Consider the following 19,396-nt stretch of genomic DNA (forward strand, 5'->3'; position numbering starts at 1 on the left):
CCATGACCCTCTGGAGGTCCCTCACACATTTTACAAAAATTGGTCACTAGGGGGTGCTACAAGTACAAAAAGTTTATATCTCATGAACGACTCATCCGATTTTTACGAAATTTGGAGGGTAGCAACTAGCCACTCTTGAGGCCACCCCTACAGTGGGGTACTGATGTGGGACCCACATTTGGATTCACTACTTACACTGATGTGAGCAACTTTAAATTTACAGGGTAGATGTACAATGGGATCATGGATCTCACCTACCAAAAATTACACATGTGGACCACTAGGTGGTGCTATGTTTTTTTGCCTTTAACTCCCACAGTAAACATCACACATTAGAAAACCTTACATCCACGTGTTCCTTGAATTAAGCTGAATCACATGATGTAGGCCATGCCCATTTCTGCTAAGAAGTTTTTTTTCGCAAAACCAACTTTTTCGAACTTGTCCTAGGCCGTGCGATCGATCTGCACGAAACCACCTCCAGATGGACCTGACCAAAAGTTATGGAAACAATTTATCTACGTTAAAGTATGCGCATTTGACGACCAAACAAAATTTCCTAGCTAGCTACCAAACACGAACTTTATCATATGTCAGCCAAATGAAATGCTATCAGCAAAAACTTGGATTATTGTCCACATTTGGCGAAGATCAGCCATTAGGGGGCGCTATAATCAACGTTTATGTGTTTTGGCCAATAACTCAATACATGCAATTTCTCTGCCGCAGTAATTGCTATCAACATGAAACTTGTGATGCTTGTTTAGCATGTCGCTCTGATGCTCTGTACCAAATTTGGCGAAGATCGGCCATTAGGGGGCGCTACAGGCTATGTTCAGACTGCAGGCAAAAGTAACCCAAATCTGATTTTTTTTGGGGTCAATTGACCAGGGGTCTCATTTATAAACGTGGCGTACGCACAAAACGGGGCTGAAAATATGCGTACGCCACTTCCCACGTAAAGGTTGTGATTTATAAAAAAAAACAAACTTGACGGGAGAATGTGTGGTCCTCCACGCAAACTCTGACCCATGCATACGCACATTTTGGAGACAATGGGAATTGGCGACGCAGATGGTGAGGTGGTGAATTGAAGTCAGACTGCAGAAAGTAAATGTGGGAATAACGGTTACTTGTAATATGTTCAAGTGCCTCACGCACATTTCTTTCACTCCATATCATCCACGTTACAAGGAAGATTAAATCCAGCAGTGCTATTTGTGCTTGTACTAAGATAGATAGGATACTTGTTCCATAAACACCTTGTAAAATCCAACTCAAATCTTTAATAAAAATTTGTTATTAATGTTTAATCGGCGCTGTCTCACCGTCACATTGTCTGCTACGGAGCGCAGGAGGAAGAGATGGCCCGACTGCATTGATTACAGGATAGGATCAAATACCCTAGCATTAGATGACGGCAGAACACAGTGTAAATAACTAAATATGTCTTTAATACTGTGCATATATCATCAAATGTCAAAGTCTGGAAATACAGTCGTTAAGCTCTCACGCAATCGTTACAGTTAATGTCCTTGTTATCGGTCCTAACTTTAATACTGTTCGTGACAAAACCTGCATGAAGAAAAGTGTGTTTGCCTATTAGACTTTCATCTTCAGATTGTATCTCGGGGTGGGGGGGGTACCACGAAAGTTGATGCTGTGATTTTGGCAAGGTAAAACAATATAGGCAAACAATCACAATATGTTGTAAACATATAAATACTGCAGTGAACCTGTGCATAATGCTGCATGATGGCACTGCTGGCCCTGCAGGAGGACTACAGCAATGGAAGAAACAGGAGAAAAAGAGGCTTCAGGGACCATGAAGATGACTAATGGCTAATATGCCGATTTAAATTCCCTAAAGCTGCACTCGTGGATCTCTGTACTGAATTGAGTCCAGCAGAGAGGGCAACGCGCCGGAACTGTGCCATCCCGGTCCAAATACTGGTCCTTGCCATTCTGGACAGCAACTGGCTGTTTCCAGAGGGAAATGTCAGACAAGTGTTTTATATAAATATTATATATAATCTTCAACTTTATCACTAAGGCTTGTTTGGATATAATATATAGTTCTGTTAAATCTTATCATATAGGTCTGGTATATCGAAGCTGTCCCCGAGTGCCGTAATGCCTGCTGTTTTGGAAGGTATTATTAATATAGGTATTCTATAGATCAGGTTTCCCTACATGATTCGGCATGATTCAGCGCAACGAAAGAACAACTGCCAGGGTCACTAACATACTGATCAGCATTCATGGGGTGCTTTGCATTGACTATTTATGGTTAAAAATGGGCGTGTACAGGGTGGGATAAGAGGCTGATTCATGTATGCACACTTGTGGGTAATCTGTGATTTATAAAGAGAACATTGCTTACAGATGTACGTACGCACGGTTTTATAAATCTGAATTGTTTTTGGCGTATGCCATTTTTGGCTTTTGGGCGTACGTACACTTTTAGTAAGGATCCTACGCATAGTTTTATTAATGAGACCCCTGGTCAGACTTCTTCAGAAGTAGTGTGAACACTCAAATCTTACCCAGATCTGATTTTTTTCAAATCAGATATAGACCACTTGTGGTCCTGAATCAGACCCAGGTCTGAATTTTTTTTCAATGCGACTGCAGTGTGAACAACCAAGGCGGATTTGATACGACTTTTACGTCAATCGACATGTCTCACAATTATGCGCCGGCAGGAGTTAGCCCTAGACACAGACAGTAAAATTAAAAACTTGACTAGGCATCCAAACGTTTTGAATAAACTACGTCACTGTGAAGCTATTCACAACACAGTCCCACCACTCCTGGCTTCGTCTCTGCATCCACACAGACCTATGTAGAATTTGCAGCCATAACCCTGCAAAAGGCCAAAATAGCCAATTTGGCTCTCTTTCTCTTCATTCTTCTCCTCCTCAGCCCCTGCTCATTAATGTTACGGCTGCCATTACAAAAATGCTTTGTAAAACATCTCATGAAAAATGCTTACGTCCTCCCTAATTTTAGTGCAACACCATGCTGCATCTGATGTAATTGTTCTTGTTCTTTTGCATATGCGGGTCAGTTCAAAACCGCAAACAGTTCACACTGAAATCTGATATAGGCCACATTTTGAAAGGTAATGTAAATAGCCAAACAAAAAAATCACATCTGAGCAAAAAAAATCTGAATTAAGCATTAAGACTTGCGGTGTGAACTTAGCCATAGTCAACTAAACCAGTTTTGGCCCTTTTACTCAATCCTTGTTATGGGGGTATTTGCAATGGCAATGTACCGCAGACCTTGCGGCTCACACCTCTCGATATTTAGTGACGTTTGCCACCCGACCGTCACACTTTGGGTCTCGCTTTCGCACGCTCCCTGGGTCGTAGAGGGCGACTGGCACCGGTCATAACTGCTTGCAGTTCTAGTTATTAGGGGTCCAAGCCCGAGGGGGCTGGGAACCGCGTTTGCAAGGCAACGCGGTTCACAGATCCAGCGGAGCTGTGGAACCCTATTGCTTTCCTAAGGTTTCTTATTATTATTTTTCTCCCCCTAAAACTGATGCTACAGCCTAAACCATACATGGTGTGGGTGGGTGCCATATTCAGGACTGGTCCAAATCCCTGCAAGGACCTCGGACAAAAAAAAGTTGCCGCTATTGCAGAAAAAACACGTTTGCCTTATAACTCCCAAACCGTACATCTATATATATATATATTATATATATATATATATATATATATATATATATATATATATATATATATATATATAATGAATGAATGAATGAACCCCAAATCCCAGAAAATGTGTTTTTTTCATAATATGGGCACTTTAATGCCTCGCAGCAACACATGAGATGCAATGAAATGATGGTATATGAGCAATCTGACTGTGTCACATTCACGATCCAGCGGCTTAGGGTGCTTGAAGGGACACAACACGATCTACAAGCTGAACGCAACTCGGACTTGTTTGTCCGCCTGGCCGCCCTGGGAACAATCCACGGAGGGAGAGCCTTCGCCTTTGCTGCAGCCACGGAGCCGGGAAATTCTGGCTGTAATTGGAAGTTGAGGACGGCACGACACACGAATGGGCCACCCTGTGCCGCGGACTGTTGACGACATAGGAACCGGAGGGCGGCGGTGGGACTTTGTGTTCGGTGCTGGGGCCAAGACTGTGAGAGAATTAGCGTCCAAGGTCTATGCTAAACTGATGCCAAGTATCCATAGGAGAACTCCCAATACCAAGGAAATGGGAGCGAGAGCTGAGCCCTGTGGGGAACGCAATTAATTGGGAGACAGTGGGCCAACATTTTCCATTCTTCCAAGAACCCAAATCAGCAGCAGATTCACTTCAACATATGTCATAGGACATATTGGACTCCTCAGAAGAGATATGTCATAAAGTCATACCCACTCCCTACTGCACGTTCTGTCAACCTGAACAAACTGGCCGGCTCGACTGCAACCAAGAAAATGATAGCTCAACGCTGGCTCCCCCCTACTCGCTTTGTATAAAACAGTGCTTAGCGTATTTCCTAGACATAGTTATGCTTGAGCTCTCTAAAGCAATGATTAACAAAGCCAAATCATCGACATTTGACCTATGGAAAAGCGCAGCAGCACAAATATCAGACCTAATGACCTCAGCGCCACAAGAACTAGAGGAGAGTGACTAGGCACGGTGTAATTTCCGTTTGTTTATTAGGGGTCCAAGCCTGAGTCTGCAAGAACGGGCAATAGCAAAGCTATGCCGTTCGCACAGCAGGGCTGTAGAACCCTATTGTTTTTCTACTGATTATTCTTCTCCGCCTTAAACTCGGAGTGCCAAAATGCCTACCCCCCACCATGTACGGTTTACCATTTTCAGGAATGGTCCACAACTCCGCAAGGACCTCAGGCGCAACAATTCACCCACTTCCACCACTAGGTGGCGCTATAGCAGAAAAAACGCGTTTGGCCCTATAACGCCCACACCGTACACCGTACAGTCAAAAACCATACATCCACGTGTTCCCTGGATAAAACTGAATCACGATTTTTACAAAATTTGTTGGGTACCATCTAGGGCCACTCCTGAGGCCAACCCTAGAGTGGGGTACTGAGGGGTCAAAGTGGGTGTGGCCTATGGGACCCACGTCTAAATTTTCTACTTACACTAATGTGAACTTTAAATTTACAGGGTAGATAGACAATGGGTCATGGACCACACCTACCAAAAATTACACATGTGGACCACTAGGTGGCGCTATAATGGTTTTTTGCCCCACATACACATCGCACATTAAAAATCCTTAAATCCACATGTTCCTTGAATCAAGCTCAATCACATGATATAGGCCACGCCCATTTCTGCTTAGATTTCTTTCCGCAATATCGCGCAATGCGCAAAACCAACTTTTTCGAACTCGTCCTAGGCCATACGACGGATCAGCACGAAACCTGGTACGTAGTATCTCCAGATGGACGTGACCAAAAGTTACTCAAGGAATTTTGCTACGTTAAAGTATGCACATTTGAAGACCAAACAAATTTTCCTAGGTAGCTACCACACACGTATCATATCATATCTTGACCAAATTAAATGTTATCAGCAAGGCACTTGAGATCATTATTCAACATCCTACTACGATGCTCTGTACCAAATTTGGCAAAGATCGGCCTTTAGGGGGCGCTTTAAGCAACGTTTATTTGTTTTGGCTCAATAACTCAATGCATTTAAATGGAAAATTTGCAATTGCAATATCTCTGCCACAGTAAAAGCAATCAACAAAAAACTTGTGGTGCTTGTTCGGCATGCCGCTCTGAGGCTCTGTACCAAATCTGGTGAGGATCGGCCATTAGGGGGCGCTATAATCAACGTAGACAAGTTTTGGCCCTTTTACTCTATGTTAATGCCATATTTGCAATGGGAATGTACCACAGACCTTGCAGCTCACACTTCTTACTGATGTTTGCCTCCTACCGTTAAGTTTTGGTTTTCACTTTTGCATGCTCCTTTCTCGCGCCTCTCGATATTTACCGACGTTTGCCTCCCAGCCGCCTGGCTTCGGGTTCCGCTTTCGCACGCTCCCCGGGGCGTCGGCGACGACTGGCATGGGCGGCTTGGGCCCCGTCATAACTGCTTGCAGTTCTAGTTTGTTTTGTTTTCCTCGAGACCACAGAGGGTGGGGGGTGGGAGAGGGTTTTTGTTCTTGTTCAATTTGTGTTTCTGTTCTGTATATTAAAAAAAAGAAAAAAACAATAAAAAAAGGTATCATAAAAAAAAAGAAATTGAAACAACCCAGAGCGTTTTTTCTCCTATGCCAGAATAAATCTGTGGTGTAGCCAGAATTTACTCCACAGCGCTGTAGAGATAGGTCTAGCAATGGGAGACTATGACAATATAGGAATGAGCAGATTAGGAAAAGTAAAAAAAAAATTTAAATTACAACGTAAGTAGCTATTTAACCCTCTGGAGACCAGCAGGATAAAAATAAATATATCATGTATTTAGATTTGTAGCTTCACAAGTTTTTATCATACAAGCGGAGCAAAAATATTGACAGAATCCTTATATTTTACACATTCTAAGGTGTCCAATGCCAAATAATGTTATTTTTAAAATTAAGTAAATTAGATTAAACTTTTCACATAACTCAGTCACAGCAGTAACAGGGAACCCCATATTTGCATCTTTATTCACATGCTGATTACTTTCGATATTGCGAGAGGATCTAATCACACTGGACTACACCCAGGTAAACCAGAGCATTGTATTTTGGAAGAAGGATGGGATTCTGAACGCCCATGTCTGCGCTTCACACACACAGCAGAGCCAAGAGGTATAGTGTGTTCAACACGCAGCACATGTACCTGACTGGGAACAATACAGAGAGGATTGTCCAGTGTGATTAGATCCTCCCACAATACCGAAACTAGTCAGCATGTGAATAGATATGCAAATACAGGTGGCTGGGTTTGTGCTCTGCCTGTGGAATTTTACCTACTGTGACTAAGTTATGTGAAATGTTTTATGTTTTATCTAATTCACCTAATTTTAAAAATAACATTATTTTGCAGTGAACACCTTGGAAAGTGTAGAATATAAGGATTCTGTCAATTTTTGCAATGCTTGTATGCTAAAAACTTTAATCTATTATCTAGCTATTAATCTAAAACATGACATATTTATTTTTATTTTTTAACCTCAAAACAACTTTTTAGATGTTTACAGAGTAAGTAATTCTGTATTTTTGTACCAAATGTTCTATATACAAATTAATTGTAATCTTACTTTTACTTTCCTACAAAACTGAGCACTGATTCAACTATGTTACTGTCGGTACAATAATCTTTGGCTCAATAAAAAAACATTCTGATAAAAAGAATGAATGGTCAAAATAATGTAGTCATATCTGTCGTGACAAGTTCATGCATGCCCCTCAACTTGTTTCAAAAGCGTTTTCTGGGCCATAAATAAACCAAAGTCCAGTGTGCTGTGTGAAAAAAAAGAAAAGAAACACCACTGAAGACAAAGGGGAATTTGGCTCTCAAATGTCAGCCACCCAGAGACCTGAAGCCTGGACACACTTTTCCCACAAACATACAAAACAATTTGAATCCTCCTTTAATAAATTAAATGAATATTGAATGATATTTCTCACACAAAAAATAAGAAGCTTATCTGCTGCTGATTATCTGCGACCATCTAAATTCAACATTTTGTACTGTACTCAATTTGATGGCAAAGATCATGATTCTACTCACCTGAAAGCACAGTGAATATGGCAGCGAAGGCGTTAAGCTTGAGACCGTCAATGACATTGCCAAATTGACACACCTCTATGGACATGAGAATTCCTCCGGTGGCCAGCAGGAGGATGTACAGGCACTCTGCAACAATGGACAGCCACAGCACTCCTACGGAGAGAATTAATTATAGCAAAGGAATAGCAAAGAGGAAAAAGGGGGTGGGCTTGACACAGTTGAGTGAATTATGGAGGGGTTGTAGTGATATGAGAGAGAGGAGAGATGGGGGATGGGGAATTGAAAAAGAATATGGGTAAGTCAGGGCGAAGGGAGAGGATAGGGACTGAAAAAGAAGGATAGGGAGGAGAATGAGACAGGAAAGGTGAACCAGTGAACCTGTCACCCATATCATTAACCTTCACAGTCAGAGAAAAGATATACAGTATCATCTATCAAGGGACGTTCAACATCCTGAGTTCAGTTCTGTGTCTGAGGTAGGACAAAATATCAACAGACTTAAAAAAGGAAGCTGTGATGTAATTGTATATATCACCCAAGGGCAGGTAGTTATTGTGTGGTTAAATAATCACAAGGTGGACGAAAGTAATATCCCTGTTACCGAAAATAGCTCAGTATGAATTATGAATAGAGTTACATTCTTCAGCTTAAAAGGTCTTTTTACCTGCTCTATATTGAATTCAACACAAATATTTCTTTGAATAAATTTATAGGAGGGTGTAGAGGATTAAAGAGAATGTTATTAGAAGACATTAAAAGTGTTAAAACAGGCAGAAATTAAGTCCATTCCTTAAAACTATTTCTTCTCATTTTGCTTTGATAAATCTAATATTTTAATATGATACTAGCATGTGGCAGAGCAACATGGAGGTGAAATTGCAGCAAAAGAGACAGATGCTTTCAAGTGAATGTACAGTAGTTGTAAGTAAGCAGTAGTAATAATGCATTTGTTGGGGGGCTATTTTCAGTGCTGGATTAATTCCGGAGTATTCACGGCAGCAGGACGCTGTTTGTGGGATTCATTTATGAAAGAACATATCACCCAGCACAATGGTGTGGCTTATTAGTGTTGCCTATTGTAATTATTTAACTTTTTGTCTGGCATCATCATCAGGTCAAGATTTTAGTTAGTCCAATACCTTGTTTTTTAACCCAATGCCCTCATAATGAATTGGATTCCTGTCAGCCTCTGCTGTTCCTTGTGTAATTTATTGAAAAATAATTAGAGCTGGGTATCGCCAATGATTTCCAGTATCAATTTGATTCCGATTCACAAGGATTCAATTTATTCTGATTAGATTCAATATCAATTAGGTTAGGGAAATTTCAGTTGCAATACCAGTTTTACAAAAGGATATAAAAGAGATTCTCAGAGATCTTATGCTGTAAATTGTATTAGCAAGAAGCAACCTTCAAATATGTTTTAATAATGTACCAGGTTAAAAATGTATTCCCACAGATTTTGTTTACAGTACTTTTTACTTATACATCCATGGTGAAAAGGCATATATTAAAAGATTGATTTCTGGATTTTTTTAAATCGATATCACGGTATCTCGGTTCACTTAAGCAAAGATTGATTTTATTTCAAGAACTTATTATTGTAACCCAGCCCTATACATAATGCATAAAAACCTATTTATTTCTCAAACAAAAAAAGGTTTTTGGACAAGAATAGAGCAATATGACACAGGTACAAAATATATCAGGCTTTGGCTATACACTTTTCAGAAGGATACAGTCATTGTTGTTTCTTGTCTTTTAATGGTTTTTATTCTTGAAAATAAGAAAGAGATAGAATATTACCCAGCCTTAACCTTTAAGGCAGCTACATTTGTTGTAAGTTGACTTACAGAAATAACAACTTATAAATTATTATACTACTTTGATCAACAAACCTCTGGCAACCTCAACTGCAGCTTCCATGTAGACTAAAAATGCCATTAGTGGGATGCATACGTCACTCGCTACTCATTGATTTGGGCAAAATGCCTCCCTAACAGAAAACAGCTAACATGAACACAGTTTTAGACTGACTAATGTATTGAAAGAAAATGACAACTCAGTCTGATTATCTGGCTAAAAGTTGGGGAAAAGCAAATTTCTGGGGCTCCAGCCTGTAATGTTTTCTCAAAATCCCCGAATCTTTGACGGTTTAAAGTAACTTTAACTTTCCCTTCAGTCTCTGTGACTGGACCTGAATCAATGGAGCAAAAGTTCTATTACTGGGGAAATATTGCCATTCATTCTACTAAACTCTACTGAACTCTACTAAAAATAGGTTTAATGATTTGTAATGCTGTTAATGCTAAATTCCTACCCTGCCTAGGTAATGTAACCTAAAATTAGTAACATCCGGCTATTTGTGCCTCACTTTAAATGGCAGGAGTGAAAATTATCCATCCTCAACATGTGTTGTATTCTGGAAGTTGGACAGTTGGAGAACAATTAGATAATTAGATAGATACAACACTAGATGTATACAGGAAGATTCTTTTCCTTGGCGACTATCATGTTTTTTCCAATGGATGTACAGATTTTTAGGGTTTCTATTATCAAATGGCTTGAAAAATAGTGCACATAGCCATTAAATGGAGCATGCCCCCAGTCCACCCGCTAGGTTTGGGCTGAGCCCTGAATGTTTACTATGTCTGGCTCCTCCCCTGCCTGATCATGTTTATTATCAATTATTTGTTTAAGGCAGGGATACTATAAGCTAATGCCCCTTACGAACTTATAGTGATATTTTCATTACAAGTAACCAGCAGTAAGCCTACTAATAAGGCTTAAAATTTAATGTAGGCTTACAGATGAAAAGAAGTGTGGCTCTTGGCGGCCGACAGATGGTCTACTGTCTGATTGGTACGAGCATTGCCAGTATTTCATTACAGTGACAAAAGATATTAAATAGGCCTACCTTTTTTTTAAAAACTTCAGTCAAAATGGTCACCACAGCCCTAAGCAGCTTACTTCGAGTGATCAGAACACAGCCCTTACGTTGTGTATGTGAGCAGCACAGTAAACTTTTTTCATTAGATTGGATGATTCTTGCTGCTTTTGAAGCTTGATTTTACAAACATCTTTAAAATCTTGAAAAAAGGTTCCAGCTCATACTACTGAATTATTGATGGACTAGGATGTATGAATTGTATGTGTGTCAGTGATACTATTTTAAAACATATATGCTTACCTCTTTCATTTGAAGGTGCAACATAAAGGAAACTTCTGCATTTTTCACCTGGAAAAGATTGATTAGATTGATTTAATTGACACTCAGTGACAGTATAACCACTACTGGAACATGCTGATAAGTGACACAGGAACTTCATCTGTATTCCATCAATTTTCCAGATTGAGATAGAGAGTCACAGAAAGCCTATTCTACTTTGTGTGACACAGATAAAACTGTGATGTAAAATTAAAAATCACCATTTGATCCAATCTGAGAAGGGATTTCCTTTGTGTGTTTGTGTAAAAACAAGCTCTGCCACTATCCCCAGCATGTCCTAATCTCCTGCAGCAAATTCAGCTAGTAGCAGTGTGCTGGTCAAAAATTCTGTGGGGTTTTACTGTCAACAGGACAAATGCGTGTGGAGACAGACACTGATACTGGGAAAACATTCGTAGATCCAGAATTGGGGAACCATGCAGCTCTCAGTGGGTTTATCTGGAACTGGCCCATAAATCAGTTCAACAGTTTTCACACCCAACACTGCTGTAGCTAAAAGAATAAAACATCAACTTTGAAGTGGACATAATCAGCCTTTAAACCCCGCTTTTTCCGTGTTTTCCAGTGACATCAAAAAAGAGCTGATTCCATTAATCAACTGACAGGAAGTTAGTTAACCTCGTTTGATAAATTAGTTTTTTTAATCACATTTGCCAAACAATCTCCGGTGTCAGCTTCTCAAATGTGGATGAGATGTTGATCAGACAAAACATGATATAGGCCTATATGTCAACTTGGATATTGTACTTTTTTGTTACTATTTTCTGACATTTCATGGACCTCACATCCTCATTCTCAGTTGAATAAAACCGCCCTGCATCTAATATCCTTAGGGGGACCACAATAATCTATTTTTGTTTTCAAAGCTGATGACTAGGTGTGATTTAAGATTTCTGATCTGCGTTTCTGATATTTTTAATGTAGTCTAACTGTGAAATTAATTTATCAGATATATCACGAAATCTAGTCTGTATTAAAGCAGGATTGTTTTGTATGATGGAATATTTTAATAGAAGCAGGACTTAGCTATTAGCTTTATTTTTATGGGTTACTGGATCGAGTGCTGACCACAGCCCGCGCGCCCCGCTCCGCTCCGGTCCCAACATCGGCCCGGTGCCTTTCTTTAAAAACGTACCGATCATGTTGATGTTCTGCTCGCAGGAGAACCAGATGCCGGTGTGAAACTTCCTCATCACATACTTATCCTCCCCGGTCTCCCAGATGTACTGCACCAGCCGCGTATCGTTGATGTTGGAGCTGTTGAACCTGATGCAGAACGACTGCTTGGTAGTCACCGGGCCCGTGCAGAACGGCTTGACCACTTTCCGCGTCCCGTCGCACCAGTAGCTGGTGGTGAGAGCCAACACTGCCAGTAGCAAAGCGAGGAAGTTAAACGTGAGAGCCAACGATGCTCTCCGGCGCCGGTCTATTCCCATAACGGCGACCAGTTGAGTGAAGACCCCTAACTTAATCCCTCGCTTGAATGACGTCGTATTCTGACGATTTCTCCTCCTCAAATCTTCATAATCCGGTTATTCCCGTTATTATAACAGCTAATTATCGCAGCGCGTCTGGCCCCTACAGTGTGCCTCTCACATTTGCTCCTCCAGTGCAGCTGACTCATTTTGTAGGCTGCCCCCATCTGACACACACACACACACACACACGCACACACACACACACACACACACACACACACACACACACACACACACACACACACACACACACACACACACACACACACAAATGGACTGCATTTACAACATATTATCAAATGTTGCTTTTCTTTTCCAACTTTTGTAAGCCATTTTGTTTTAATGCAGCTGCTTTTATTTAAAGAGATATTTCACAGCTGGAAAGATGAATATGTATTTAAATTGGGTCATTTATGTAGTAGAAATGTGAAATAATTTGAGAAGTTGGTGCCTTCTAGACCAAGAAAAGCCAGAAAATGTATTTTTGGCTCATATGGATGAAAGACAACCACTCCCAGAATTCACTTGCTTCGCTTCCCTACAAGGCCACTCCCAAGCCACGCCTACCGGTTACAGAGTGCAGCCAAGTCGAGTCAACTCAAGTCAAGTGGGTTTTATTGTCATTTCAACCATATACACTGCATATAGTGAAACGAAACAACCGCTCAAGTGGTGTTACACATTTAAAATATATAAAAAACAACATTTTATAAAAACGACATTATATAAACAACATTATATAAGCACGACATTAGATAAAAATGAAATACGAGACAAGCTACATTTAGTGCACACACATTATAGACTATACATAAAGTGCAATTACTACTTAAAGTAGAGCATTTAAGACAGACAAGGGACAGGACAGACAACAAAAGACAGGGCATAAGTAGACTTGTAACAGAGCACTGATTGTTATAAGTTAGGTTCACCGTGAGGTGAAGGTAGAATATAAGAACTTTATTGAGATTTGCATGGTTAAAATCATGAGCAACAATAAATAGTCCATCCTTATGCGCGCTTTGGAGCTCACTGATAGCTCCGTAAAGTTCAGCTAACGCATTGTTAGCAGGATGGATGGGACAGGTGGCCGGCTAGCGTTAGTTTTCCACCTAGCTCGAACTCCTGCCCTCGTTCCGCATTTCCGCTTTCTCGCACATCGCTTTCGATGTCCCCTTCCCCGGCTAGTGGCATCAAGCGTCACCGCAGGCTGAGGTGCTGGTCTGCGTAGCAGGCAAAACTTTCGTAGTGTGTTGAGTATTCCATCTGTAATAAAGTTTCCTGCATATTCTCCGATCTGTACCAATGTATCCCGGTGGTACACATGTGCGGTAGTTTGAATGCAAGGTTGCTGCTGAAAAGAGAGAGCCTGTTAGCTTCAAGATGGCTGACACTCGACTCGCATCAGGTAGTGACCATAGACAGTATATAAGAATGGACCAACAGATCCCGTTGCTCTGGACTATTGCTAACTAAAATGCTAGTTAACATTAGTAATTAAACTTAAACAGCTAATGTAAGTCGAAACTGCCTGCAAGCTTCTCCTGTACTATACAGTAATTCCTCTACTATGTGACAGTAAGTCGCGTGGTTATGACACAATCGTTAGCCTATTTTTACAAAAACGTCTGCTACGGAGCCATAACTTGAGGTACAAGGTAATGGAGCCTTTTATACATTGTCGTGTTTCTTTAGAAATAAACAATGGACAAATAAAGTCTTTAAACACTTCAGATGTAAAGTTATTCGCTGTCAAAGTGACATCAAAATGAATGGCAGTCAATGGAATGCTAACGTCGGGTGATCGTTTTGTAGCATCAAAATGGCACCATAGGAGGTTCGAGCTCTGAAGCAAAGCTTACCCCCTTGGTAGTGACAGTCCCACCCCCTATGGGCGGGAACTAGCTGGCTGTAGTCTATGGCATCTGGCCGAGAAAGCCTCTGATGACGCAAAATTACGATTTTTGCGTCATCAGTACTTTGAAACAAAGCAGAATGATGCAGATCACTTGTATCAAGGCTATTAATTACTTAGAATGATTTGTTCCAGTGAACATTGATATATAGGTTTAATTTCCTTTCACATATACAAGTGCAAAGGTGGGCCATCAGGGACAGTAATATGAGGGGCCGTTTAGGCCATATATCAAGAATGCATGCACATACTCAACTTTTACCTCGCACACACATAAAAAGCATGCACATACACCAGTTTTTTTCACGCACACACATAAAAAACATGCACATATACCAATTTCACCTCGCACACACACATTAAAAGCATGCACATACAACACTTTCTCACGCACACACAAAAAAGCATAAACATACAATACTTTTTCTCACTACTTCCTCTCACAAAAACTTGTCTGTGTGCAAGATAAAAAGTTGTCTGCGTGTCAGCTAAAAAAAAGTGTGTGCACGCTAATATGCAAATGAGGTGCAGCTTTAGCTGAGTAGGTATAGCACCTGTCTTCCAAATTGATCCCAAGTCTTGCAATCTTTCCAATTGTCCTAAGAGTAGACACTAAACCCCAAATTGCTGCTGATGCTGCCCTATCTGTGTGTGTGAATGGAAATTGCTTTAGATAAAGCATCAGCTAAATGTTATATAGGCTAATACATTATTTTCATTTTCTACAGTCCTTTTTTCCTGGTATGACTACAGTTATGACAGGGCAGAGGTCATTGTCTGGCTACTGGCATGAACTGTCAAAGAATGGTATCACTCCTTGGAATCAGACGTCATACTTAATACAGATAGCGACAATACACCTTCAACTCCTTGAATATACAGCTATGTCAAATGAGAACCTGTACAAGGTAATGTTGGTCATACCTCCAGCATATTCCCAAGGCTGGAGAAGTATATGTTCTTGTAAGGCTTATAAATGTAAATGGACTACATTTATATAACGACTTTATTATAACGACTACTCAAACCGATTTTACAGTGTACAGGCACAATTCACACATACAACTTATACCATGGTGGCTGAGGTTGCCATACAAGGTGCAACTTGGGTTTAGTGTCTTGTCCAAGGACCCTTCGACATGGTAATGCTTGGCCATGGATCTAACCTCTGACCTTCCGATTGGTAGAGCAGTCGTCTACCAATTGGAAGGTCGTGTTTCGATCCCAGTCCCTGTAGATGGAACCAGGGCATTATAATCCCTACTTTGTTGCAAGGCCTTATATTCCCTCAGCATGGTGCGGAAATGCACATACAGTGCCTGTAAGGAATTTACACTATCTCTATTTGCTGGCTCATCAACTAAGCTGAAAACAAACAGAAAAGCAGAAACTATGAGAAGCCGTATAGGCGATAATTCATACTTGGGCTCACATACAACACCATAACCTCACATATATACCATTATACTCTCACATATATACCATTATACCCTTGCACATAAACTGGCATACTCTTTTACATGCACAGTCATTATCTAACACACATTATTGTCTGGGCCATAAATCATAATCACTTACACACACACAGCTACTCTTATACACACTATCATTATCACTTACAGACACTATCACACCCTCACACATACACCATCATACTTTCTATGTAAATGATGTGTATGCAAGATAGAATGTGTGTGTGTGTGTGTGTGTGTGTGTGTGTGTGTGTGTGTGTGTGTGTGTGTGTGTGTGTGTGTGTGTGTGTGTGAGAGAGACGATTGGATGTGTAAGTTAGTATAGTGATGTGTGCATGATGCAGTCTGAAGATGTATGTAAGACAAAATGACTGTCTGAGCAAGAATGATAATGTATGTGAAAAGAAAAAAAGTTTTGTGCTTGACACACAGGATAATCTAAGTAGGGAACAATAATTGTGTGTTTGAGAACTTATGATGGTTTATATGTGAGGAAATAGTACTGTGTGTGAGAGAGTATAATTAAAAAGGAAGTTGGTTTGATCGAACAGGAAGACAGTTTAAATCCTCATTCCCTGATTCGCTTATAGCCTTAAAAAATAAGCCTGTATCTGCCCAGAGCACTGCAAGCTAAACTGGAGCTACAAGGCACAATTAAAATTAAAGCTGCAAGCAGTGTGTGTGTCATACAGTTCATTAGCTGTGAAAGGGGGCGTGGCCAAAGCATAGGGGTCGGGGCAAACCGACCCTTGTCAATCTTGAGAAATTTCGGCCAAATTGGACAATGTACACTAAAGTTACACCAACTTCTTCGTTCATCGATAAATGCTCAAAATGGCCACCATGCCCACACCATTGGACGAAAAGTTTTGCTTTTAATAACTTTTCATTGTTAAGGTCTTAAGATGACACAGACCGCATTTGAAGTCAAACTGATGAAACCTCTAGGAGGAGTTTGTTAAAGTATAGCACCTTGACTTTTAGGCCTACTTCCTGTTGCAACTAGGGGGCACTATGACTTTGAGTAAATATCGGCCTTTATATGTCCTCAGGGTTGGACTCTTATGAATCCTGAAAAGTTTCGAGCCAATTGGACAATGTTCCTGTTTGGATGGCGAAACACACGAAATGGCTGCCCCGCCACGGCCATGCCCTATGACGAAAAGTTTTTCTTTTAATAAATTTCATCTCTAAGGTCTTAAAATGGGACAGACCAAATTTGAAGTTGATTGGATGAAATCTGTAGGAGGAGTTTATTAAAGTACGACATGTGGAAATGACCAAAATCGCACTAATTTCAAACATTCAATTCAAAATGGTAGACTTCCTCTTGGGTTTAGGGTATGGCTCCAATGAGCTTTTTTGTACGGCTTGACATGCTACATATGTCTACCAAGTTTCGTTAGTCTACGTTAAACGTACTGCAGGGGCTGAATTTTATTAACTTTGTAGGGGGCACTAGCGAGCAATTTTTGTGCGCCTATTCCTGAAACCCTTAAAATACTTAAATCTTCACCAGACTTGATGCGACCGCCAATTTTGGTGAGTTTTTGAGTATGTTAAGACCCTCAAAAAGGCAGTTCATTTGCCGTAATAATAATAATTCCTTCAGTTTCAATAGGGCCTTCGCCGCTTCAAATGTTTCAGGATTCATAAGAGTCCCACCCTGAGGACATATAAAGACCGATATTTACGCAAAGTCATAGCGCCTCCTAGTGGCAACAGGAAGTAGGCTTAAAAGTCAAGGTGCAAACTTTTTTTTAACGAACTCCTCCTAGAGATTTCATCAGATCCACTTCAAATTCGGTCTGTATCATCTAAAGACCTTACCGATAAAACTTTTCGTCCAACGGTGTGGCCGTGGTGTGGCGGCCATTTTGAGAATTTATCGATGAACGAAGAAGTTGTTGTAACTTTAGTGTACATTGTCCAATTTGGCCGACATTTCTCAAGATTGACAGATCCAGGCCTGAGGACATTTATAGGCCAAAATTGACTTATGGTCATATCACCCCCCGCTGGCAACAGGAAATCAACCTTATATGACAAACATCATCCGATTTACATGAAACTTATGTGTGGTCTACATGTGATACTGAGCCGCCCCCTATACTTTAACCACTCCCACGTACTCAGGCCACGCCCCCTTTCATAACATTTGAACCATTAGAGTATTGTGTGAGGTGTCATTGAACTCAGCAGAGAGATCCTTCATCATTGGTGATGGTTTGGCCCGCCCCCTATGCTTAAACCACGCCCCATAATATTTAAACCGTTTAATGTAGACCCTTGTGTGAGGTATCATTGAACTCAGCAGAGAGTTTATTTTTGATTGGTAATGGTTTGGCCCGCCCCCTATGCTTAAGCCACGCCCCTTTCATAACTGGTGACCCATTTAAGGTAGCGTCTTGTGTGAGGTATCATTGAACTCAGCAGAAAGTTTCTTTTTGATTGGTGATGGTTTGACCCGCCCCTTATGCTGTAGCCACGCCCCCTTTCACAGCTAATGAACTGTATGACGTAGAGTCTTGTCCATCCATCCATCCATCTTCATCCGCTTATCCGGGGTCGGGTCGCGGGGGTAGCAGCTCCAGCAGGGGACCCCAAACTTCCCTTTCCCGGGCCACATTAACCAGCTCCGACTGGGGGATCCCGAGGCGTTCCCAGGCCAGGTTAGAGATATAATCCCTCCACCTAGTCCTGGGTCTCCCCCGAGGCCTCCTCCCAGCTGGACGTGCCTGGAACACCTCCCTATGGAGGCGCCCAGGGGGCATCCTTACCAGATGCCCGAACCACCTCAACTGGCTCCTTTCGACGCAAAGGAGCAGCGGCTCTACTCCGAGCTCCTCACGGATAACTGAGCTTCTCACCCTATCTCTAAGGGAGACGCCAGCTACCCTCCTGAGGAAACCCATTTCGGCCGCTTGTACCCTGGATCTTGTTCTTTCGGTCATGACCCAGCCCATGACCATAGGTGAGGGTAGGAACAAAAACTGACCGGTAGATTGAGAGCTTTGCCTTCTGGCTCAGCTCTTTTCGCCACAACGGTGCGATAAATTGAATGTAATACCGCACCTGCTGTGCCGATTCTCCGACCACCTCCCGCTCCATTGTCCCCTCACTCGCGAACAAGACCCCAAGGTACTTGAACTCCTTCACTTGGGGTAAGGACTCATTCCCTACCTGGAGAAGGCACTCCATCGGTTTCCTGCTGAGAACCATGGCCTCCGATTTAGAGGTGCTGATCCTCATCCCAGCCGCTTCACACTCGGCTGCGAACCGATCCAGTGAGTGCTGAAGGTCACAGGCCGATGATGCCATCAGGACCACATCATCTGCAAAAAGCAGCGATGAGATCCCCAGCCCACCGAACTGCAACCCTCTCCACCCCGACTACGCCGATATCCTGTCCATAAATACTACAAACAGGATTGGTGACAAAGCTTTAGCCCTGGCGGAGGCCAACTCTCACCTGAAACGAGTCCGACTTACTGCCGAGAACCCGGACACAGCTCTCGCTTTGGTCGTACAGAGATTGGATGGCCCTGAGAAGGGACTCCCTC

The 19,396-nt window shown here is 41.5% G+C and overlaps 1 protein-coding gene across 1 annotated transcript in view; it reads right to left on the reverse strand.

Moving 5' to 3' along the window:
* Positions 1–12,404, reverse strand: part of gsg1l2b (gsg1-like 2b) — a 45,059-nt gene extending 32,655 nt beyond the window's left edge. Inside the window, exons 1-3 of the mRNA XM_078279444.1 lie at positions 12,104–12,404; positions 10,930–10,977; positions 7,740–7,892 (exon numbers count right to left, since the gene is read on the reverse strand). Coding sequence (XP_078135570.1) covers positions 7,740–7,892; positions 10,930–10,977; positions 12,104–12,404 — 502 coding nt within the window. The remainder of the gene's footprint in view (positions 1–7,739; positions 7,893–10,929; positions 10,978–12,103) is intronic.
* Between the last annotated feature and the right edge of the window lie 6,992 nt (positions 12,405–19,396).

Source organism: Sander vitreus, chromosome 21, assembly GCF_031162955.1.
Source record: "Sander vitreus isolate 19-12246 chromosome 21, sanVit1, whole genome shotgun sequence".
NCBI lineage: Eukaryota > Metazoa > Chordata > Actinopteri > Perciformes > Percidae > Sander > Sander vitreus.